This window comes from Asparagus officinalis, chromosome 7, assembly GCF_001876935.1.
Source record: "Asparagus officinalis chromosome 7, Aspof.V1, whole genome shotgun sequence".
NCBI classification, from domain to species: domain Eukaryota; kingdom Viridiplantae; phylum Streptophyta; class Magnoliopsida; order Asparagales; family Asparagaceae; genus Asparagus; species Asparagus officinalis.
In genome coordinates this window covers 56,264,105-56,290,187 of record NC_033800.1, presented here as the reverse complement: position 1 = coordinate 56,290,187, position 26,083 = coordinate 56,264,105, and the positions used below count along the sequence as shown (strand labels likewise).

At 35.1% G+C, this 26,083-nt stretch overlaps 4 protein-coding genes across 4 annotated transcripts in view; 3 read left to right on the top strand and 1 right to left on the bottom strand.

Annotated features, from left to right (window-relative positions):
• Nucleotides 3,229-3,699, top strand: LOC109847177. The gene is made up of 2 exons (XM_020416421.1): nt 3,229-3,350; nt 3,453-3,699. Exons 1-2 carry the CDS (start codon nt 3,229-3,231, stop codon nt 3,697-3,699), a joined length of 369 nt encoding a protein of 122 aa, XP_020272010.1.
• Nucleotides 5,237-6,783, top strand: LOC109847176. Its single transcript, XM_020416420.1, has 2 exons — nt 5,237-5,575; nt 6,431-6,783. The coding sequence occupies exons 1-2, from the start codon at nt 5,237-5,239 to the stop codon at nt 6,686-6,688; spliced, it is 597 nt and encodes a 198-aa protein (XP_020272009.1). The 3' UTR covers nt 6,689-6,783.
• LOC109849681 (xylose isomerase-like) lies at nt 12,984-22,481 on the bottom strand. Its single transcript, XM_020419542.1, has 22 exons — nt 22,205-22,481; nt 19,843-19,923; nt 19,248-19,326; nt 19,050-19,154; nt 18,881-18,955; nt 18,671-18,800; nt 18,487-18,578; nt 18,139-18,189; nt 17,956-18,032; nt 17,739-17,793; nt 17,493-17,594; nt 17,301-17,352; nt 15,583-15,628; nt 15,449-15,504; nt 14,466-14,517; nt 14,247-14,326; nt 14,073-14,143; nt 13,905-13,945; nt 13,646-13,745; nt 13,494-13,565; nt 13,331-13,408; nt 12,984-13,230 (listed from the first exon to the last, which is right to left on the bottom strand). Exons 3-22 carry the CDS (start codon nt 19,299-19,301, stop codon nt 13,195-13,197), a joined length of 1,425 nt encoding a protein of 474 aa, XP_020275131.1. The 5' UTR covers nt 19,302-19,326; nt 19,843-19,923; nt 22,205-22,481; the 3' UTR covers nt 12,984-13,194.
• LOC109850886 overlaps nt 25,103-26,083 on the top strand; it is a 13,292-nt gene continuing 12,311 nt past the window's right edge. The window contains exon 1 of the mRNA XM_020420972.1: nt 25,103-25,372. Coding sequence (XP_020276561.1) covers nt 25,259-25,372 — 114 coding nt within the window. The 5' untranslated portion in view covers nt 25,103-25,258. The remainder of the gene's footprint in view (nt 25,373-26,083) is intronic.

Here is a 26,083-nt window from a genome sequence, read left to right as displayed (position 1 = left end):
ACAATTTAACAAGGAATTGATATTCCCACTTGAGTAGGAATAAAAATAATCAAATAATTTCAAATTATACCCTCCTTAAAAGATACAAATAGATATAAATTCCCATATGAAAAATTATTTTTATAGAAAAATATCATTAGCTACTAGTACAAATATACAAATAAAACCATAATACAGTTTGGAAAAAGATTAGCCTCCACGCCATAGTTCCACATCGGTCTTAAGCAATTTTTAAATTTATATCACTACCGANAAGACCTTGGCCTAGTTCCACCTCGTGTCTTCAGAAGAAAATTCTAGGCTTCGCCTCCACGTCGCTCGGTAAGTTAATAATTGTTTCTTATTTAAATTTATATGTGTGGCAAAATTTTATCTAATGTTTACAAGAATTTTTTATCTTGTGATGACTCCGTTAGGTGTTTGGTGTTAGATTACTTGGAAAAAAAAATTCTTCAATGTTGTTGATAGAAAAATTCTTCAATGTTGTTGATAGAACATCTCTACTCTCTAGCTAATTATATTATTGAATGATTGATTAGTAAAATTTTTTATAAATCTCCTCTTAAGAACTGGTTTAATGAAAGCTTATTTTAATGACTAATAAAAAAATAATTTAGCAATTACTAGAAAAGCAAGAAAAATAGATGAAGAACTTGCGAAATAAGGTTATAGATAACAAGTTCAGATTTTGAACACAACTGCATATTTAAAGCAACCTTAAATTTAGAAAACCACAAACAAAAGTTTCTTGCTCTGAGATATCAAGTTCAGTTTGTTCGGAGAGTACTGGCCAGCTTTCTAAGGATTTAGAGGAAGCGACATACACGAATATCCATTGTTTCTACGTTTATGTAGCTTGATATTCATGCATGCAGTAAACTATTTTAAGATCGTTAATAGTATCTTTTAGTCCCACAAGTTCCTAAGCAATAGATTTAACATGGTCAGAGAATAATGGAAGGAATTCGTGTATAAATATAAGCTAGGTCTAAATTTTTAGGCTAATAAGTCAATTCCAGTGCTAGAAAATGACATGTTCCCTGGTTCCTTGATTAGTTATTAAAACACACTTATGAATTCAGACACAACTACATGTATAAAGTAATCCATAGGCTCATAATTAGTAACTCAGAGGAATTTCATGAATAACAAGAAGAAATGGTGATGAACGAAGAATTTTTTTTTTATTCTTAAAATTGTTTAAAATGTTTTGAGGAGGTGAGTAGATCCCCCTATAGCCCTATTGTTAAAATGCTTACGTATAAATAAATATACATATTTACCCTTATGCAATAGTTGTATTTCACATTATGGATTCTGATGATGAAAGAAGAAAGATGAAGAAACTGGTGGTCGTCCAAGCACATACGAGAAATGTGCAAAGTATAGTGGCTTGGTGGTTTCTTTTCTCATCACGCCTAATCTACGTAGAAAAGAAATCACTAAGACAGCGATATTTGGTAGTTTTTTATTCCAAAAGAAAAAAAAATGTGTATCGTCTTGCATATGCGAGTTATGTAACTTGTTTAGATCAGCTTAGAATGTATAGGAGCTCTTTTATAAAGTTGTGCATTATGCTAGAACATGTAGGGCTGAAAGATACAAAAAATATGTTGATAGATGAACAAGTTGCAATGTTTCTACATATTCTCACCCAGCATGTGAAGAATAGGGTCATAAAACAAATGTTTCAACGTTTAGATGGAGGAAACTATTAGTAGGCATTTTACTCATGTGCTACATGCCATAATACGTCTGTACGATGTTTTAATCCAAAAACTTAATCCAGTGCCGATAGACTCAACAGACACGGGGTGGAAATGGTTCAAGATAACTTATAAATTATTTTTTATTTGAATTTCTTAGTTTTTATAAGTAACCTAACATGATAATTTTCACTTATATTTAGAATTGTCTTGGAGCTCTAAATGAGACTTATATAAGAGTGAGAGTAGCTGTCGAGGACAAAACTAGGTATAGGACATGAAAATGTGAAATTGCAACAAATGTCTTGGGTGTATGTTCTCAAAACATGCAAGTTACTACCTGGGTGGGAAAGGTCAGTGGCTGATAGTAGAGTACTTCGAGAAGCAATAACCAGAAGAAATGGATTAAAAGTCCCAGTGGTAAGTAAACTATAATTTGTATAATATTTGCTTTTAGCAACTGTCAAATTCACTAATATTTAGATAAATGATATGTCCAGCCATAGGTTACTATTATCTTATTGATGAGGGATACACAAATTGTGATGGTTTCCTTGCACCATATAGAGGCTAACATTATCACTTGAATGAATGGAGAGACGAACACCAACCGACAATTGCATAGGAGTTTTTCAATATGAAACATGCATCAGCTAGAAATATTATCGAGTAAGGTTGCTTAAATTAAGATGGGCGATCCTACGTAGTCCTTCATTTTACCCTATCAAGATACAAAATCGAATAATCATGACATGTAGTCTCCTTCATAATTATATAAGGAGGGAGATGGAGATCGATCCATTTGAAGAGTGTCTTGATGTTTTGGAGGAAACAACTCAAATTGTCAATGCTAATGATAACCTTACAGATTAGACTTCGTGGCGAGATAACCTTACAGATTCTATGTATAACCAGTGGATAGGGCAACAATAATGGTTTGGCTTTTATGTTTGTCATATGTTTTTTTCTTTTTTCTTTGTCATGTACAAAGTTTAATCATGGAAACAATAAATTTTTTTCTTTGTGAAATATTTGAGTTATTAGCAATTGACTCATGCTCATGTTGAAAAGCTTACTATTCTTAATGATAATTGATATTTACATGGAATTATTTATTATTATATGTAATAAAATTTCTAATATAGGTCTATGGTTGTGTTTTTTAACAATATAGTGATTTGTTGTTATCTGATATTGTTATGCTTGAGAGGTTAATGCTTCAGGAAAAATTTGCATATATTACAAGAAAAGTAGAGATGTAATAACTGATAAATAAGTAATATAATTGTTTAGGAATGGATCAAGAAGACCAACAAGGCCATAGAAGGAATAAGTACACATGGACTACTATAGAAGCTCAAAAATTGGTTGACGCGTTGTTGGATTTACATAACACTAGAAAGTACAATGCTGACCGTGGATTCAAGCCTGGACACTACAATGTTGTTGAAAGATTGCTTTCTGAGTCACTACCGAATTCACGAATTCAGGGTTAAAGGTTGATCCTCACATTAGATCAAGGATGAAGATACTTAAGACCCAATTTAGCATTGTGTTTGATATGCTTAACTGTAGTGGCTTCGGATGGGACACAACTAAGCAATGTGTGACTGCTGAAAAAGAAGTTTGGGTTGAATATTTTTTGTAGGTAGTTTACTATTAAATTTTAATATATCACATGATCATTTTTACATTTGACATATTTTTTAATTAACGACTGCTGGTTTTTTTTTAATGTTAATGTAGGCCCAAAAATACAATACCTTTCAGAGAGAAATTTTTTCCACACTATGAAACTCTAGCTATTGTGATCGGGAAGGATAGGGCAACAGGAAAAGGAATGGAACATCCTACTAACGTTATAGAGGAATTGGATAAAGAGGTTAGTCAAGAGACTGTCAGAGAAGATTTTATTGATATTGACTCACCTTCACAGGATGCAACAACAGGGGACACGAGTGATGTATCCTTGAAGCGAAAAAGAAAGAAATGATTGTCTGGAGATAGCGATTCATTAGGAGAGATCATGAGGGAAACTAGTACATATATTGAAAGTGAGCTTGTTAAATCAAGCCAATTGATCAAGGATGGTTTAGATGAAGTGAGTTTGTACGAGAAGAGATAAAGATTTACTAAACAAGTAGTGAAAATAATTTTAACTACGGATCAGTGCTTTACAGCAATAGTGACGATTTGTGCTAACCGAAATTTGCTAGATTTGTTCTTCACAATTGGTGATAATCTAAAGGAGACATGGGTGAGGCGATACAGCGGGGAGTATTAGGTGGCACTTTGGAGTTATAGACTAGTTTATCATTTTTCAATTTCAAAACTTAATATTTTGATACCTTGATGGTTGTCCAATTATTTTGCTCGTACTATTTTATGGATATTTTGATTAGAATTTGGATATTTCTAATAATCTATCGAATGTGATAGTTTATGCATATGAAATTTTAAAGTATAGATACTATCGTTTATATTAATTTTGGACATATGGATGATATATTGCACTTTTTTATTTTTTTCCTTTACTTTTCCCCTGAACATGAAATCTCAAATTTTCTTTTATCAGGAGATGTTGTGAAGAATGCTCGATTATTCATGATTTAGTAGACACATTTTGATTAACGTGGGTAATGGTGGGTCTGTAGATCTATAAGCATACAATTTTGACGTTTTCTTATTTTATCACGTCCTTTTTTTTCCAATCATGTTGGCATCTAGATAAAAAAAATATTTTTGACTATATGCAATATCTCTTATGAGGCATTCTTCTCTTCACTAGCGCACAGTGATGCTAATAACATTACCACTCGTACAAATAATAGACATGTAGCACTAGAAGTTAGAAAGGTGGAATAATAATTATTTATAATCAAAAATTATTTTTATGAAAATTATTTTTTAATTTGTAAGCCAAACGTCCGAAATTGTTGCCGAGGCGGTATGCCAAAATATAATTATCACATAAAAATTTATTTCTCTAAGAAAAAAAATATTTTCTATAAAACTTATTTTTCTAAAAATGAATTATTTAGTCATTTTTAAAAAAATTTTATGTTTTTAAAATTCTGTGTTTTGGTAAGGGCATTATTAGCAAACTAAATTTTATTCTCACTTGTGAATTAATAAATCATACCAAATTAGGAATGAGAATAAGATTGTCATTCTCTAAACACGCCCAAACATGAAAATAGAAATTAGCTTTTCATTCTCACATCTATTCCATTTCCACATTCTTTCTATTCTCACTTTACTATATTTCCGTATACCAAACCAGACGTTGAAATAGTTAAAGAGGGGTCATTTAAGGAACGGCCAAAAGGGGAAATCTTGTGAAGTTTTCACCTTTCTAGTGCCATAGTCCTCATTTTTGTTAGTACAAACTGCACCGCCTTGCATGCTGCATGCAGCTGGCGCATTTTAACAGCTCCTCGTGGCATCCTCTGCAACAAAGCTCCTATAAGTTTGACACAATTCTCTCCTCGGTGGTGTATGAGAGAGAGAGAGAGAGAGAGAGAGAGAGAATGGGGGAATTTGAGGAGCAGCAGCAGCAGCAGTTGAGCCGACGAGAGAAACAGCACCAAGGCGAAGATGGTGGTGAAGATGACGGGAGACCTCGGATCCCACTCATGGCCCTGAACCACGTCTCGAGGCTCTGCAAGTCGGTGGAGGCGTCGGTCCGGTTCTACACGGAAGCGCTCGGCTTCGTGCTCATCAACCGCCCGCCGACGCTGAATTTTGACGGAGCTTGGCTGTTCAATTATGGAGTTGGGATTCATTTGGTGCAGGAGAAGGGTGGGGGAGGGGCTGAGGACGCGGCGACGGAGCGGCTGGATCCTATGGATAATCACATCTCCTTTCAGGTGATCAAAGACATCAAATTCAATTCTTAGATGAGCAAGCATAAGAATTATTAGGATGCACTAGAAACCCAAGAGATGATTGAATTGTTGCCTCACTGGACTTGCAAAATGATTTTTGTAGCGCGTGGTAGTGGTTCAAGGATTGATGCATGGGTATAATTAAATTTTCCCAAACTAATTAATAATAATAATAATAATAATAATTAAAGAAATGCGACCATTGTTCTAATAAGCTAGTTGATTTAAAAAAAAGACCTCACCCGGCCTGATATCTTGCATGCAAATCCCATGTATTTTATAAAATCAAAATTTTCTAATTCTGACCAACTTTCAGAAAGTCTCGTCGAATTTTGTGACTGAATATTTGAGCTAGGTTAATTTTTGTAATTCAAATTTAAAAGTTGTTTTTCCCCTTGCGAAACGGCGTTCATGTGCTCCAATTCAAGATTCGAGATTGATGTGCTTTGATGCATGAGTAATGACACAATGCAAAACAAGAGTCTCATCGAGTTTTGTGAGTAAATATGAACTAGGTTAGATTTTGTAATTCAAATTTAAACGTCGTTGTTTTATTCCGAAACAACATTGGGCACCAATTCAAGATTCAAAAACGATTAGTGAGTTCAAGTTGGAAGTTGAACTCATAATGACTTAATATGTGATATTAGGTTACAAATAATTTGCTCGGCGCAACAATCATAGGCTTCTAAAAGGGGCAAACATATATATTGCATTGTTATTGATATAATATGCTTGAAAAACACCCAAATATTCTTTCAAGATCATGTTCTAACTAATATCATGCTAAAATTTTGAGTCCTCTTATTATGTACGTATGTTGAATTGTTATACCAGTGTGAGGACATGGATGCAATGGAACAAAAATTGAAGGACATGAACATAAAGTACATGAAGAGAACTATCAATGAGGAGGAAGGAGAACCAATAGACCAACTCTTCTTCAATGACCCCGACGGGTTCATGATCGAGATATGCAACTGCGAGAACTTGGAGCTTGTCCCTGCTGGTTCTTTTGGTCGAATTAAGCTTCCACAAGATCGACATAATCCTCCGCTCGATATGGAATCTTCTGATGAGACAACATCTAAGTAGAAACACGATGCAGATGGACTATTTGAAGACAGAAATTTTCATCTGTCCGCTGTGAAACAACGCGGACGAACTTTTAAGGGGATGGTGTATCTGGGATTTTAAGCTTTACTATATTTGTGTTCTAGCTTTGTGCATACACACGCGCACACACAGTGTGTTGTGATATCATTATGGAGTTTTCTGCTCTTGTGATCCTTGATGCGAATTGAAGTTTGGAAAACTGATGATTGGAGATCTCAAGTTAATGTAGGACTTGTTGCTTTAGTCAAGTAAGTATGACAAATTTGTGACTATATATGGTGTGTTGGTTGTAATGATCTTTTTTTTTTTTTTTGAAGTGACAGTTGAAGGAGGGCATCAGTAAGTTGCAATGGAGTTAGCAATCGATTAATTTTTGCCCTAAATATGAACTTCACTTTTGAGATTTGATTTGACATCCTTGGGGTATCACGACTTGAAACAGTATCAAGTTTTGCCATGTAATCTGAGTTGAGAGGCAGATTTCCTGGGTGATTTTTTTTTTAAAATCTCTTTCATCTCTAGAGAAAGGGCATGATATTGAACATGTTACCAAAATAAATTATTCTGCTTTAGATATGAAGTATAGAGGCGGAATTGAACCGAATAATTAACAAACAGTTCGATTATTATTCGCCCATATATTCACAGAAGTTTGAACATGTTACCAAAATAAATTATTCTGCTTTAGATATGAAGTATAGGGGTGGAATTGAACCGAATAATTAACAAACAGTTCGGTTATTATTTGTCCATATATTCACAGAAGTTTATTTCGATAGTTCATTTAGCACTAAACAAATAATTTTTATTGTTCTATGTGCAATTAATTCTTTAAACAATCTCCCAGAAGTCTGTGAAAGACTTTCAATATCAAAACTCTACACATCTATAAATCAAGCAGAGCTAGAAGAACAAACACATAATACCATAAAATTCTTCTCATGCATTTACTTTTAGAATAAGGTGCACGCCTAAAAACAGATTTTTTTCACCCTCCAATATATTTGTTGTAGTATCTTCAAAAATAACGGAGATAGGTTGCTCAGTCCATACCCACAAATGTAAGGTGTTTGTATCTCGTGCTTGAGATTTTTGAACGCGAATCTTGAGAGAAAAAAACTAATTGCCAAAACTTAGGAATGTAAATGACATCTTTAGGCTCACTGGTACATGAAGGCCAACATAGCTCAGTTGAAAATCAAGACCATATGTTTCCTTCAACTTAGAAAGATCCTCGTTCACTTTATCATGGTCCATCAGATGCATCATACCTAGCAATCAGAAATAGCTGAGATATTAACAATTTTTTTTTTGTCTTACTTTCCATCTAATATTAGTTTCTACATTGAGAGTTTCTACTTATAATGGGATTTCAAGAAGGGAAATTTCTAATATACTATGGATGAAGATCATTAATATATCCACTGAAATAAAAACCATATTCATCAAATTAATGACTGTTGGATAGCAGGTTCCTAATATGTTTCCTAATTTGTTTTGGTAACAGGTTATTAGGATTCCTAATCTGTTTTGGTAACATGATTCCAAATCTGTTTTGGTAACATGTTATTAGGATTCCTAATCTGTTTTATTTTTTATTTTAGAATTCCTAGTATGTTTATGATTTTAGGATTTCTATATATATGGAATAATTGGAAGAGAGAATTGAGAAGAAAATTAGGGATATTTGGAGCACATAAAAGAGGTATTTTCTGAGCTATTGGTTAGGGTTTTGTTTGGAGAGAATTAGAGATTTGTTGGTGAGATTAATTGGTGAGTTGAGTGATTTGTAATCTTAATTTATACTCTTTTTCTCTATTAGTAAAAAACCCTATCCTCTTCTTGTCCCGTGGACGTAGACAACTTGCCGAACCACGTTAAAATTGGTTGTTTGTGTTTGTGGCATTGATTCAGTTCGTTTGACCTTCTCTCGACGTTCGTTTGATTTGATTTCTTGTAGCATGTTGGTTTGGTTGTTTGGCTTCCGCAGCGCTCAACAATGACTTTCTTCAATAACAGAGATGAAACTATATTCCTGAAAACAAACTCAGAAAGCAGATATTCCACGTTAAAAGTTGTTCGTTTATCTATGACAAAATATATACCAGTAAAAAGTGTTATCCTTGGTTGAATTATACGAACTTCCTCCAAAGCCTGATAGAGAAAATAATGATAATAAAAAAATTTCAATTATATTTAATCAATTGAGCAAGAAAATGCAAATAGTAAAGGGATTAACCCGTGGGAGTCCAAAATGTGTTGATGAAGAACGATCAAGTCGCAGTGCGTCCTGAAGATATTTAAGATAATAAGCACCGTAAGTATTAACAGAAAAACTAAATGCAGGTATATCTAATACCATCTCTTGAATCAACCTTCTGAAGCAAAAAGCTTATAGCACCATTATAAGGAGTTCATAATCTTTGAGGAGTACATAAGTTTCTTCTGGTATATCACTAACATCACTGCATAGAGGAATACATTCAGTCAGACAATAATGCAACATAAAATAAATTGATAAAATAGAGGTCGATAATTGAATTACCTAATATAGCATATTTTACTAAACCGAAAACCAAGAGAACGGTAACCTTTGCGATGCCAAACAGGCAGAGAGGAGTTATATGTAGTAGTAATATGCTCTGACATTAGAAATAAAATAGATTATGAATCAGTTGAAATGAAATGAAGAAAAAACCAACATGTTGCATGATGCATCTTGGATAGCATATTTGATTGTTGAAATGAAATGAAGAAAAAACCAACATGTTGCATGATGCATCTTGGATAGCATATTTGATTGAATTAGAAACAATAATTAAAACCAACATGTTGCATGATGCATCTTGGATAGCATATTTGATTGAATTAGAAACAATAATTAGCATTCATTTGATTGAATTAGAAACAATAATTAGCATTCAAAGCATAAGAAAGAATCCAAGAGAAGCAAATTAAAGAGAAGAAAAACAGCAGGAGGACCTTATAATGGTGCTCTAAGGAAGGAATATATTTTTGGATTTTTTTGGATAGGGCGGCGTAAGCGCCTCTCTTCGTCATCATCGATCCCTTGGCGACTTTGGTATCGTCCCCGCCGCCACCGCTCCTTGGGGGAGGATCCGACACCGGCAGAGACATGGTCTTCAAAAAGATGGAACCCTTCATCGCCCCCCGCAACTCCTCATCGGCAGAGACATGGTCTTTCCACATGTCCTCTTGCGTCCTATATTTTCATATATTTAGCAGATTGAGCCATCAAAATCCAATAAGCATCGGACTTCTTTAGTTCTCAAATTGGACTTACCAACTGGATCTTGTTGCTGCAGCCGGGGATTTTGGGGGCGTCTTCGTCGCGTGACACGTCATCAGCCCTAGCAGCGGCGATGAGGAAGAGGAGAGCGAAGCACAGGAGAGGAGAGGGGCGAGTGGCCATGGCGCGAGAGATCTCCGCTCCCGGGTACTAAAACCCTAGGAAAACGCCCTAATTTTGCCGCAAGATTGATTTTGATTTTGATTTTGATTTTGGGGAAGAAAGAGAAATAGAGAGAGAAAGGGGGGAGTTCAATGTGGGCGTAGAAGACCGAGCCTTAACGTTATACCATGAAAAAACGTTGGAGTATTTTAGGAGGTGGAAGTTATTATAATGAGTTGTTAGAGAGGAGAGTACTGGGTGTAGTTATTAAAAAAAACGTGGGTGTATTTTTTAGAAGGTTATTTTACTACTCATTAGAACTTTTTTGTTGTTCTCCTTTAGTTTGTAAGTAGTAGATATCTCTACTTCACTGGTCATGTCACCGTTAGGTAACTAATTTACCGTTAGGCCTTGTTTTTGATCTACCATGAATCTCAACTCGACACTTAGCCTATCAGTCAAAACAAAAGTGGAGAAGAAATTAGCCAAAATCGACGTACCCTTTAGCCCCGTGGCATCGAGGTCTGAAGTAACGTATAGTTGAAGCACTCAGGGCATCCTATTCTCCATGAGTTGGAAATCAACCTCAACAGGGACATGAACTGATTAACAACAACTAATGATAGTCAGCCAGTCACCTAACACATCAAGGGTTACTCCTCCAAGACCAGTTAATTACTTGATTTCACTTAACCTAGTTTGTGGATCCTAACACGGCAAATTAAGAGGGTTATATGTAGTTGTGGATAAAATTGGGTTAGAATCTGCCCAATTCTTTTTTAGTACAACTAACAATCTTCTTGATTTTTTTTTTTTACTCAAAGAATCAAAGACGCCTCATAGAATAATAAAACATATAAGTTATGATTCATATGTTTCGACATTGAATGAAACTCGGGTTGTGGCGTGCAAATTTTTTCACAGCGCCCCCATAGAATAGAGTGATCTATTCTCATTCACGGGTGGGCGGAGTATTAGTTTGGAAATTTTAACTATTTTGTCAACTGCGCAACCCCCCGGCCCCCGAGGCGGTTCGGATAAGATCCTTGTTTCAAGTTGTTAATTGCTAAAATTAAATAAACACTTCTAACCTTAGCTTTTCAGCTTTTTTTTTTTTTTTCTTGTAAGTGTTACCCTGCTCACGTAAAAATATATTACTTAGAGTTAGAGGTGAAAAGAATGCATTTAAGAGGGTGATGGTGGGAGCCACTATCAAGCATTGATGGCTTTAAGAGTGACAGTGATCTATTCTCATATTCACGGGTGGGGGCATATGTTGCCCAGTCACCACATGCAAGGATATAAGAGCAACTCCAATAACGGTGCCAAGGGGGAGTGCTCACATGATGAAGGGAGAGCTCCTTGGGTTGCCAACCCTTGGAGTAGCAATGGAGCCAACAAAAGTTGCCAAAAATTAGCAACGACTCCAACTCTTTTCTTTATTTATTTTTTTAGAAAAATCAAACCAACAGCCCTTTTGGCCGTTGGTACTTTATTAATGTTTTGGTTAAAAACCAACTTAAAATTATTTTGTTTCTCTATAAATACCACTCAATATCATTCGTTTTTTTCACACCATTTCATATGTTCTTCTTCAAAATTTCAATATCTCAAAATTTCTTCTTTTTGCTAAATGGATTCCCAAAATTCTCAAAATTCTTCTCTTTGCAAAGAGATGTTTTCAAAAATATTATGTATGCATGCATCATATTGCACAACATTATTGTTGAGGATGAAAGAGATGCATATGAGGGTTTGTTTGGTTTTAATTATGACGAAGGCCCCGCCAACACTCCAACAGTTGAAGTATCACATGGACCTATTTCCGACTTCCCTATGATGCTTCAAAGAAATGCTGAAATTCGTGACAGAAACATTCATCGCAATCTTCAGGCGGACTTGGTGGAGCATATATGGTCCAAATTTGGAAATCATGTTGATTAGATTTTTTTTTTTTATTATTTAATTATGTTAGATTGATTAAATATTATATTGTATTTTTATGAGTTATTTTTAAAATTGGTGTAACTTAAATTTCATGTAATATTTATTTATATTAATTTATGAATTTTATGAGTTATTTTTAAAATTGGTGTAACTTAAATTTCATGTAATATTTATTTATATTAATTTATGAATTTTAAAATTTTAGTGTGATAATATTTATACTTAAATTTCATGTAATATTTATTTATATTAATTTATGAATTTTAAAATTTTAGTGTGATAATATTTATTATTAAAAAAATATATAAAAAGTAATATGTGGGACCATGTAGGCAACTTTGGAGTTGCCAACTATTGGACCATTTTTTTGGTAAAAGTTGCCAAAACTGATGTGGATGAGAGAGAAAATAAAAAATTAATATTTGTGATGATTTGGCAAAATTTGGCAACCTCAAATAGTACCACCATTGGAGCGCTGAAGACGTAAATTTTCTCCATTGATTGTAACCGCCGAATTTGCACGCAACTGGAACATCGGGAATCAGTCGCAGCTATTTGTGTAAATGCAGTTATAAGAGCATCTCCAACAGCTTCCTCATTCCTCACTTTTGGAAAATTTAGTTAGGTTTTTAGCCCAACTAATTCCTCATCTCATTCCCCAAAATAGGGATGGGGGAGAAAAAATAAGAAAGTTCCCCCAAATCTACAGCATTCTCCAAATTTTTGGAGGAAAAAAAAAATTCTTCAAAATGAAAAAGCTGTTGGAATTGGTGTAAAAATAATTTGGAGAATATAACTTTTGCTTCCCCATTTTGAAGAAAATTTTGGAGAAGCTATTGGAGATGCCCTAACTACAGTTGGAAAAAGGACATTTACCTATGATATAACTATAAATTCTAAGACAACATAGAATCATATCGTAATAAAGACTTCTTATTTATTTTCAGCGGAGCTCATTGATATTGGAGATCCAACGAAATTGTTTTCAACAAGATGTACATTTATTTGTCAAACGTGACACGTTAATTTAAGCTAAAGCCCCTCTACTTATGTCCACTCCTCTAAAACTGAAAGTTTATTAAATTCCTCCTTCCTAACTTCCACTGCTTCCAGCTCCGTTCAATCTTTACAAAGCAGACTGGAATATCATCTCAGCAAGTTCCTGCATCAAAAAAGAAAAGATTTCCATTTCATTTAACACCCATTTGAATGTACTTTATAATAAATTAATGAAAATGATAATGATTCTTTTCTTTTCATACCTGCTTCCCCGAGGCAACAGATGGTTCTCCCCATTCCACGGCCTTCTTCTCAAGTGTAGCAAAATCAGCTTTCCCAGCCTAAATACATGAACATACCCATTAAGAATTTCATTGAATTTATTTGCATATAAACAGAGAAAGAGATGTAAAGAACAAGAATTACCTCGATCAAAGCTCCGATCTCGAAGTCAAAGCTCTGATAGCGTTTTCGAAGAAGCTCTTCAAGAGAACCAGCCTAGAATCAAGAAAGGGAAAAACATGTCAACAACCAAAGAGGGTTAAAATGTATATTTCGCTTAATTCCTAATCTATTACTTCAATCAGCTTGGCAGCATTTCTTAGCCCACGAGCCAAGGTGTCCATTCCAGAGATGTGAGCAAGAAAGATATCCTCAACGTCGGTACTCTCTCTCCTCCTGTTCGATCAAAAGGATAAAACAGCAATTGCTTAGATTTCAGTAACATGGCACATAGGGGGAAAAAAGAAACTCCAGAAGCCCTTAAACTTTGGTTAACAAGTTGGGTTTCAGAATTTATAACTGATTTGAAATAGGAATTCAGTAGAGAGCTCTTACAATTTTGCGTCAAAGTTGAATCCACCAGGCGCAAGTCCATCCTGAGAACGAAGAAATTAAATAAAGGGTCAATCAGTTAAATCAATTATGTTAATGAGTTGAGATTTGGTTATTTTATGGAATTATTCTTATATCAAAAAGCTTTGGTGAAAGTTGAGAGAAATATACATTCTTAATCACGCTTAACATAACCAAAGTGGCCTCTCCTATGTCCGTAAGGAATTGATCTGTATCCCAACCTGTGCAAAGTCAAATTATAAACACAAAACCAAAGTTACTCTGTATGACAACATGGACATAAGAGTACACGAATGATTAATAGCTTTGTGTTGAAAACAATACCAATCTGAGGGTCCCCAGTGTTTGCATCAATGTTTCCAAGTAATCCATTTATTCTAGCAGTTTCAAGCTCATGATAGCAACTGTAATAATCATATAGGTATATTGTAAGAAAAACTAGGCAAAAACCTTGGAGAAACATTATAATAGATACTCCATACTAAAACCTTTATACCACATGACAACTTAAAGAAAAAAAAATTAATGCAACTAAGGGCATACCTGTGACCGGATAGAGTAGCATGGTTACACTCAATATTCAGTTTGAATTCTCCTGCAACAAGGAAAAATACATTGATTTGCTGGGACTGATATCAACAAAAGCAATCAGGACTACACACTAAAGACTGCAAGACAGACGATAACATAAGCAGTGTAAATAGTTCAGCTGTCCTTTCATGATTTGACACTGGCTACCCACATTATAGTACTTAGAAGGTACCTCTCCACATAATGGATCACAATCCAATTACAAACAATGCAATGCCAAGAGCATGTGTGACACACAACATAATATCAATTAGTGAAACCACAAACCTCTTGCCGAATGGCACAAAACTTCACCCTTAGGCTTTAGTGACTTTACGGTAACATAATCACTCTTGACACAGACAAACTATCCCAATGATTATAAGGATAAATGAATTTGAAGTTCCCATCTATTACATGAAAAAGTACATGAAGTTCGCATTAAAAGAATGTGGAGTTTCATCTAATGAATTCTGAATAAGATAACTTACAAAAGAAACAAGTATATTTAAAATGTAATGTGTTTTAAGAAACAGAACATAACAAGCTAAACAGAAAATGGAAGGCTGATTCATCTATAACTGATTTGGATTGAAGGATTTTCATTACATAGAAAGAAATAAACAATGATATTTGGGCTAATCATATGTTAAGAAAGATAAAACAATAGAATATAATCGGATGACAGACAGGTGCTAGAAATCTTTGAGAGCTATTATGATTTTTTAGGGAGGGAAGATTGTCTTTGCGCCCTTCTCCTTTATTTTTGCACCCTTTAGGCCTTCAAAGTTCAACCATCTCCTACATAGTATACTTTTTCATGACACTTGAATTCATGGGTACAAATACGACTGACAACTAAAACAAATGACTCTGTGCTTGTGTAAATGAGTAGACGTCTAGGCATGCATAAAATGTAGACGAAAAAGAGTAAAAGCAAATGCTCTGAGACTTACCTACAAGGTCATACTTTTGCAAGAAAGCGAATGATGTCGCAGCATCCCAGTCATATCTGTTAAAAAGGAGTTAATAAAATTAACAGAACTAGCAAGAATAATTATTAGAAGATTTTACTTCCTGCGATACATACTGGTGCTTTGTAGGTTCTTGTGGTTTGGGCTCAATCAGTAAAGTACCTGAAGAACAAGCAAACGGTTACGTGATTAAAGTTAAACCAGTTGAAATTCCAAGAAAAATAACAAAGGGCATAGTGACTTATGCTTCATGACAAAACACAAGGAGAAATTAAAGTAAGCCATCAAAATTTCCTCGGAAGATGATGCAACAACACATCAAAACCTTTATCACAAATGTTCGGGGTTGGCTACATGAAAAGTATTCTTCAACTCCATTGTATTATGAGACATCTCCTCCGTTAAGTTATACAATATCATATCCTTCTTAAATGATTTCAACCAAGTTCATTTATATCTACTTCTAGATCTCCTAGTCCCATTAACTACAATACTATCACTTTTCCTAACCAGTTTTCCTAACCAATGCACTAAGAGGTCTCCGTTGTACATGACCAAACAATTTTAGTCGATTCTCTCTCATTTGATCTCTTATTTTATCCTCAATAGGAGCAACCTTTAATTTACGACGGATGTACTCATTGATTATCCTATCTTTTAGTGTATACCCACAAGACCATCACAACATTCTATTTTCTACTACACTCATCTTTTGCACATGTTTTTTAATTGCCCAACACTCTAATCCGTAAAATATTGTTAGTCTTATAACTGTCCTATATAATTTTTCCTTTAGTTTTTATTGATATCCTATGATCACATAACTCCCAAAACACTCCTACATTTCAACCATCCCGATTTGATTTGATGAACATCATCAATCTCAATCTCACCATCACATCGAATGATTGATACTAAATAGCAAAAATGATTACTTTTAAATATTTATTTACCATCAGTATGTACTAAGACTCTTTTCTTTTCTTTTCTTAGTATTACTAAAAGTGCACTCAAAATATTCTATTTTTGTTCTACTAAATCTAAAAGTCTTTTAGATTCAAGAGACTATCTCCACCTTTCTACTTTAGAAATTATAACTCTTCTTCTAGTTTTGTCAACTAGCACTATATCATCTGCAAATAACATACACCATGAGATTTCATCCTGAATGTGCCTAGTAAGTTTGTCAATAACTAATACAAAAAGATAAGAACTTAAAACTGACCCTTTGTGTAAACCTATGACAATAGAAAACGGTTCAGGCTCTTATTCTAATTGTTACTCTTATCATACATATCTTTAATCATTTCAATATATATACCAGATACATGTTTCTTTTCTAAAACCCACCACATTACCTCTCTAGGCACTCTATCATAAGTTTTTTCTAGATTTATGAAAATCATATGTAGATCTTTTCCCTTCTCTCTATATCTCTCCATCAACCATCTCAAAATATGTATAAGTTTCATAGATAACCACACGAGTATGAAACCAAATTGATTTTCAGATACACTTAAGTCTCAGGAGATGATGTTCTTGCTTAATTACCTCCATATGTGAAAGAAAATAATAATGTCTTAAACATGGAATTTGTGTCCATTGATGTCTGATACTTAAAAAAACGCATAATAGATATTCAAAAAATGTTTAAAATCTGTATATTATGCTCCTTTCAAAAAACACTAACTTGGTACATTATTTACAAAATTGAGTCCTTTAACCTAGTAATTAGATCCTCAACACCCCCAAAAAGAAGTGGAGTCTACAAATCCTTAATCACTCAGATTTTTTGCACATGCATGTCAGGTAACAAGGAACATGAAATGTGTACCATTGAATCCAATCTTCTTTTTATGCTCAACCGCTGCTTGAAGAAATCTAGCCTGTTAGGGAACCAATTGCATATTAGTAGACAATATTCAGATATGCTATCCATTAACTATATATATCCATATACTCAAATGACTAAAAGAAGCAAAATACTTCATGCACACAACACCAAAAGGCAATATTATGTTCATACCAAGTGATCAAGTTCTCTTTGCATATCTGTGTTCAACAGAGTTTGGTACCCTTCTCGACCACCCCAGAAAACAAAGTTCTCTCCTCCAAGATAGTGTGTAACCTATTGGAAAGAGAAATTACAGCACAAGCATGACTGAAATTAAAATCACTTTTACAAAGAGACTGGTGACCAACCTCCATGGCTTTTTTGACCTGGGCTGCAGCATAAGCATATACTCCATTTACAAAGAGACTGGTGACCAACCTCCATGGCTTTTTTGACCTGGGCTGCAGCATAAGCATATACTCCTACTTCAGAGCTGCAATAGCAAGTGACACATGGCTTTTTTGACCTGGGCTGCAGCATAAGCATATACTCCTACTTCAGAGCTGCAATAGCAAGTGACACACATTCATTAGCAAAGAATATAGGTGTAAGAATGTCCAATATTTTCTAAGATGAGATTAAAAATAGGATAGACCTAGTAGCAGCACCATGCATGTAGCGGGGATGCATGAACAACTGGGCTGTCCCCCAAAGTGGTTTGATCCTAGTCCCCTGATAATTATTAAAAAGTATATAACATGGATAAGATAAACAAACTCCACAACAATTCAGTAAATACAATAGAGTTGCAACACGATATTCAGAGCAAAATCGCTACCTGAAGTTCCTTTGCAAGTTCAACTACTTCGTCCAAATTTGCATTTGACTCCTGAAATATAAACAAAACATGTACTTATGTGATAATAGACAAATATGAATCATGTCAATGAAATTATTTTGGGAAAATAATTTAAAATAAATGGAGGAAATTGAAAAGATCATAACAATATTGTTAATTGGAGAGTTTTCACAAATAAACTTCAATCTCTTAGGCTAGACCCCTAAGTTCTACATCTATTACATATTGCTAGTTTATAAAACACGTTCAGGCATTAACAATCAGCATAAGAAACATATTAGTAAATATCTTTACACATCAAAGGAAAAGAATGAAGTGACGACTTACAGCAATTGTTTTACCATCAGGGGCAATATCTCTATCATGAAAACACCACCTATCAACTCCCAACTTGTCAATGAACTCAAAGTTTGCTCTCACTACATCATAGATAATACGGTTAATCAATTTAGTAAAATAGCAAAGCCAAAAATAATAAAATAATTATTTCTCTAATTAAGTTCAATCTTACTTCTTCTTTTGGCCATTGCCACTGAATTTGTACCATCCTCCCATGGCCATTGCTTTGTGGGAGCACCGAATGGGTCAGCTCCAGTGCCGCGGAATGTATGCCAGAAGGCAACACTGAACCTCAGCCAATCCTGAAACCATAATAATTACTATTTTATAATCATTTTAGATAAGTATAAGTCATTCATCACTATCAATTAAAGAAACAAACCTTCATTTTCTTTCCAAGGATCTCCTCATCTGCATTATACCACTTATATGAAAGTGGGTTCGTGCTTTTCGGACCCTAATACATAAACACGCAAATATAACTAGTGATCTCAAAATATAATCTTATTTGAGCTACAAATTAATATGAGAAAATACCTTAAAATTCTCACCTCATACTTAATTTTCGGAATTTCAGGAAAGAATTCACCTTCCCAAGAATCGCCATCACACTTGGCCTCAAGGTTAGCTGGACATGATTGTGCGGCCGATGCAATCTGAAAACAGATTATAAAGCATAAACCCTAACCTGTTCATATAAAAAATGGAAATTTTGATACATAAGAGTTATAAAACACAGAATAGCTTACAGAAAACCCTAAATTTAGGAACAGTAGAAAGAGGAAACCGCCCCAAGATCTCATGCTAGAGCTTATGTATAAACAATCACTGCGCAGAAAAACAGAAGAATAGTTAGTTATAATTAAAAAAAAACACTGCACAGAATCCATAGAATCAAGAAAAGGGCAAAAGGTGAAGGGTTCTTCAACTTTTTTCTATTACTTTTAAGAAAGGGAAAGAAAAACCTTTTTCTCTACGGAGCTTGAAAGATCAATTTTCTTCTTTTCTTACTTCACTTAACAAATTAATTGAAATAAAATGGAAACAGTAACAAAACTGTCATGCACCAGTTCCAAAACATGATAGTTTGGAACGTGACTCGGCCGGCAATGCAACCATACAGTCACATTCACGACTCTGGATCATCCTGTATACATATGTATTGCCAAAAGTACTACATAGAGTATGTAATTAAGATAACAAAGAATATAGATAGATAAAAAAATATCTGAAATTACAGAGTTCTATGGCATGTCCATAACTCCCCAAAATGGGAAAAAGGAAAATACATCATAGTCTAGAGAACCACATGTGGCTAAGGAAACGTCTAAAATAAATAACTACCTAAATAAACTGAAGCTGAGCGAGTGATAGGACAGAAGGTCATCACTGTCGCTAGGCTTGATCCCTAAAGTACTCTTGGTCCTGCGAAAAAATAATAGTCAGTCTGGGGCACGCAAATCTCAGGGGAGTCAGAAAACTCCCAACAAGCATGTAAAATGAAGGAAAAGTGTGTGTGTAAGCGTATGTGACAGGTATCAAGAAAAGATAAATCTAAATTAAATGGGACTAAAAGAAATACTACTTGTAGATATTGTGAACACATCTATCACAGAGCATATAAGCACGTTATTCTTCTTTTACATGTTATTTGAATTAGCGGAGAATAATATCATGTATATAAATCGGTTTTCCGTAACACGTCCTGGGAACAATGCTTCAAGTCAGGTATTGGCCCTTGGCCCTCGTATATATAACTCAAGATATCAGGAATGCGCATGAGCCCGCTTATATACATTTCCTATTCTCCGCCCAATTCCTCTTTATTGAATCACATATTTGTTTGTTTAATCTAAGTGACTGTGCATGAAATGTTATGCACTAACCACAAAGTTACCGTGGAACGACTTCCGTAAAACTATGAAAAATAAATATGGTTCAGAACATGTCTTAACAAGATAGATGCATCGTCTAATCGATGCTACAATAGTAATAGCCAAGGGAAAACCTCATATCGGGTTATCGATATCGAGGGCATAGCCATGTTATGGAAAACACGCTTATAAATCATATTTTTGACGGAAGTCGTCTTAATGCACAGTTGGCCCTATTTAAGGTCACTATAAGATCAAACATATCTTCAGGTGATCACACATCATCATCACAATGCATACATAGTTCAAAGTCTACAAGAATCCAGAAAATACTTAAAAGAAATATAAAGATGTATCACACAACACACATATTTTAATCCGGAATGATATAAGTAAAACTACTCTTCATATCTGTTAAAATCATTGTAGTGGCTATATAAAAAAAATGAAGTTTATAGAAAAACTTACTGGACTTAAGCAATGTCATGGTTGATATATCTAAATCGGGAGAAAATAGTTTACAAGAATAAAACTATTTATTTATAGCTATCTAATGTCATTTATGAGAAGTAACCTATGCATCAGGGAGAAATTTTGGTAGACACTACTAGCAAGATGAGTCAACACACAGGAGGATTTGTCATGATTGATGCAAGCATACTGGCCCATTTGGATTCAAAAGCTCTAAACCAAATAGAAACGCCAAAAATTTGAACTCATGACCATTCTATTGTGGCGTAAGGCATCTAACCACTAGGTCCAATGCTCCGTTGCAGGCAGAGAAAAACTAGATAACTTATCTAAACACTTGTCTCGGTTTACTGGTGAAATCTTCATAAAAAGGAAATTCTAAAATAAGTAGGCTTATCATTAAAAGGCTTTGAACACTTATAGTATCAGTTTGTGCCAATCTTATGGCCAAAAATAATTAACCAATATTATGAATTATACAAAAAAAATAAGTTCCTTTGACCCTGACACTAGTGTTGAAAACCGTTTGAAAAATCCTAAGAAAAAGATGTTTTGTAGCTTCGAAGAATTTATAGAAGAAAAATATTGTCTTGTTTAAAGATATTGTTAGCTATAAATTGAAATAATTAGGAGCTTGAAGGGCATTTTTGGTAAATTAAGTGTAACAATGGGAGCTTTTGAGAAAATACTAGAGAATATCTTTACGCATCAATTTTTGAAGACAAATATAAAGAATACCATATGCTATAATAGTTGTTGGCTAACATTAATGTGTAGGCTATCTTTACAGCAAGATTTAGAATATCTAACTATGATCCATATAAGAAGAATATTAGCACATAACATTTCTTAAATAATAAAAATAAACAGTGTATTGCTAAAACGTCATGTATCATGAACAGGACAAAAAAAAAGTATGAACCTAAAGCTCTATTCAGGTCTAAGCAATTTCACTCCACAACCTAGAGACTTAACCACATACTAGGCTCTATTCGGAAAACACCGGAGCAAAAGATCCATAAAGAACAAAAAAATGAACATCAACTGACAAGCATTAGATCCATACAATGACAAAAAAAAAATTAATTTCAGCATTACACTCGTATATGAAAAATACTAAAATTAACTAACCATTAAAAAGGAAGAAATTAAGGAATTAGTTTATGTTACTAACATAGCACGTAATTGGGTGTACACCATGCAATCCATAATTATCATTGATCAATCAGAAAGATAACTTATAGGAGGAAATTAAAGGAAAGGGATTGAAAAATATGCTTGCATGAATATAAGCTTAAAAAAACTAAAAATTTAATTGAGGAAAGAGATGCTTGTCGATTTGCGAAGAAAAGACTACGTACCCCAAATCCAAAAGAAAATCCAAACCTCGTCCCTCTCCTTCTCTTGTTCTCTGTTGGGTTTATTTTTTTTCCCTTTTTTTTTTCTTTCGTTTTTCTTTTTCTGCAGTTTTGGAACAGAGATGGGGAGAAGAGGAGATTGGGTTTTAAATGAAAGTTTTGATTAAAGAATCCCTAAGACTAGGGAGTTCTAATTATTGGTAAGCGGGTAGTTGTAACAAAAGAAACTGCAGAGGATCTCAGGTTTGGATTTTGGGAGATCAAGTCACAGAGTTTGTTGGGGAATATTTCCTGAAAAATCAAAAAGAAAATCTCACGATATCACAATCTGGCAAAAGAACCTGTATAAGATGGAGATGGGCTTTCAGGTGAACACTAATGGGCCTTTGATTGTTTTGTGTGTCTTTTGTTTAAAATTCCAACATGATGTGGGCCTCCTATATGAAACCAACTTAATTAATTGATTTGCAACTTAAAAAAAATGGATTTTTACATCCTACCCACATAAAAAAAGAAATTTTGTCCTCGAAATTTTATTTAAGTACAAGAAAGAACAATTGGTAACAAATATATACCTCTCTATAGGCGGTATATATACAGATAATGCCAAAAAAAAGTAAATAAGGTCTCTATGATTGATAGATGTCTAGAATACATGTCATCTGATAGAGTAAAGTCGGAAAAGTATTTTACTTGTAGAAATGTAAAGAGTAACCCAATTTATTCCTTATTTGACCTCTTATCTTAAAAAATTGCTTGGAAATATGGTAAACACATCCATGCATATAAACACTTTCAATTATCACTCGGGAATACTCTGACATGTCAACTGTATAGCTTTCCCTTGAATGTATATTTGTGCATCCTGATATGCATATGATAGGTCGCTCGTTTATGCTTTAAAACTTCATCATCAATTTCTCCTTATCTCTTATGAATTTTGTTTTACTATATATGATATGTTATTCCCAAATCTAGCTAGACTGTCGTGGGATATATTGTTTGGTTCAAAAGTCGCTGCTGTGGAATTCATTATAACTTTGTTCTATTACAACAAATTCGAAAGAATAATCTTTTTATAAGACTTTTTCTACACAACAAAACAAAAATTACAACTCTTGAGAAACAAACACGAAAATCGTCTATCAATTCTCGTTTTCGTGGGACTTTGCCTGTGCCGGGAACGCTTTGGTTCGTGGCCCGCCGATTCACAGATCGTGAAGAGGGGGGCTTATGATTCTAACTTCGTTATCGAAGTAGAAATTGAAACGATATCTTATCGAAGTAAGATAGTCGTTCTTCTTAAAATCAAGTCGAAGCTTAATTTCAAGGCGTTGCAAGAAAAGAACTCAAATCTCTGCTCTCTCTGCTCTGGAATGCTCTACCAAATGCTCGATCCCCGTCAGAAGTGACCCTAGGGGGGTATTTATAGCCTCAAGGGTCTGTAACTGCAAAAACTCAGCAATCATAGAAATCAGTACGGCGAGACAGTGTTTGCTGTCTCGCTGGGCGAGACAGCGTTTGCTGTCTCGACCCGCAAGACAGTAAATTTGCTTCGCTGGCGAGACAGCAAAGACTGTCTCGCTGGCGAGACAGTTCATACTTGTTTTGATTTTTCCAAAACAGTATGAAATCCTTTCTTGTGAATTTTTGAGTGATCTTCTCTATGCTTGGGATATCTATTAGCATTTTTTGACGCCTACAGATACCCCCTCCAAAGTATTCCAGACTCATTCTTTTATAGAGGAGCATGGGATACTTTGGATAAGATAGATTTTACTTACGATCCCTTCAATGCTTGGCTGAATAGATCGTATGAAAGGACTTGTAAATGGCTTCAATGTTTAACCTCTTCTGCTGTTAGTCTATCCAGTTCTTCGTAGAATAGCTAACGTTCTCCCGGCGTCGCGTTTATCGCTTGACCGTTGTCGAGATCTTGAATTGAAGTTGATACTTGCTCTTGTGAATTCAGCGTTTACCATTGAATTGGTATATCCATTGAGAATTCCTCAGGTTATCCTTAAGAATATTCAGATTAATATTCTCCAGAAACTTCCTGTTGAGGGTGGGAATACAGTTTAGACTCGTGTACCCATTGGAGTATTCCACTGTTCCATAGTGCAAAACAGAAAAGTTTACTGTCTCGTTTGACGAGACAGAGTTTTCTGTCTTGCTGGGCGAGACAGTGTTTTCTGTCTCGCTCGGCGAGACAGAGTTCTCTGTCTCGCTCGGCGAGACAGAGTTGTCTGTCTCGCTCAGCGAGACAGAGTTTCCTGTCTCGCCCGGCTGCTATATAAGTCGGGACTTAGGGTTTTAGGGTTTTTTACGTCGGATTTTGGCGATTTTTTGGGCGATTCTTGGGCGATTTTCGACCAGTTTTCTTCTATTTCTTCTCCTTTTTGTTGCTGAATTGAGTGGTGTTCTTGTTTGAGAAGATTGCACTCGGATTTTAAAGGTCTGTTCACCCCCCTTTTCTCCGAAATCTTGATTTTCTTCAACTGTGACTATGCATGCATTATTTCGGCCATATTTGATGATATTTGGGTTGATTTATTGCTAAAAATCCTGACTTTCTTCGTTGGGTTTCCTTGTAGATCGTTTACTCGTCATGTCGCCGCGTAGAGCTCGAGGAAAGGGAATCCGACCGACTGTTCAAAGCCCTGAGGAGGCTGCCCCTGCTGCACCCCCACGTGGAGGTATATTTCTTTCACCTTTTCACGAATTTAAATATTGTATTTCGTCCATTCCATATGTATGTTCCTATTTTTGCTTGCAGATCCTCGTTTGTATCCTTTGAGGTACCTTCGAGAAGAGCCGGTATCCTCCTTTGAGGGGATCGACGCTTAAAAGTGTTTGTTTTGCTTGGACAAAACGCACTTCATAATACACAGGGGCGATTTCATATCCTCCTACATGTATTGAAAGGTTCTGGTATGCCGTTATAATGCCCGCATATCTCCTTTATACATGTGGTAGGTGGGAAATCGTCACACCTGTTGTGAGATAACGACTATATCTTATAGAGTAAGATATATCGCTTTTCTCTAAAATTTTAGGATGACACTTACACCATTTATGTGTATGCCTCTTTTATCAGTCCGATTTCCTTCTACCACATTTACTGCTGATGTGATTACTGGCCGGAGTAGCGTGACCCACTCTTATTACGAGGGGATCCCGTTAATTGAATCCTCTCCCCAGTTTAAATCTGATTATAGCGGAAGTGATAGAGAATTAATCCAGCGAGGTAGTTGTCGTGTTCTACGACGATTAATCACAGATGCGCCCTTGATCTCGGAGCAAGACTCGAATCAATGCATAAGGAAGCCGGATTTCTTGTTTGGTGATTCGGTGAAAGATCCGAAGATTGCTTTCTGCCAGCCTGCGCAATGGTTGCACCAGAATGGGTCCTCATTCTTATATCTGCCTTTTATCCCCCGGGATCACTCACTATTAATGTTCAGGAATCTATCAGTTGGACGTGAGATGTTCTGGAAGTTGACTGAAAATCACGAGCGTATTCATTGTGGTTTTATTGGGAAGGAAGCCAACCCAGGCTCCAGTGAAAGAGCTCATGTGCGGGGGCTTCATCCGGGTATCTTAGGACAAGATAATATACCTCAGAATGAGAAGATAGTGCAAGCCAACACCGTGAAGAACCGGTTAGCGGCAGCGGGAAAAAGATTACCCAAAGAGACTTTTAGATGCTATGGATGGGTCCATTATTCTGGGGACAAATGGTGGTGGACCAGGATGACCCGATATGTGTTGAACCGCTTTGGGCGAGAGTTAGCAGAATTAGGGTTAGATGTTCCGATTCGTGCCACCATGCATGGCCTACAGAGTAGTGTAGGTCATTTCCTCTGTTTGTTCGAGATCTAT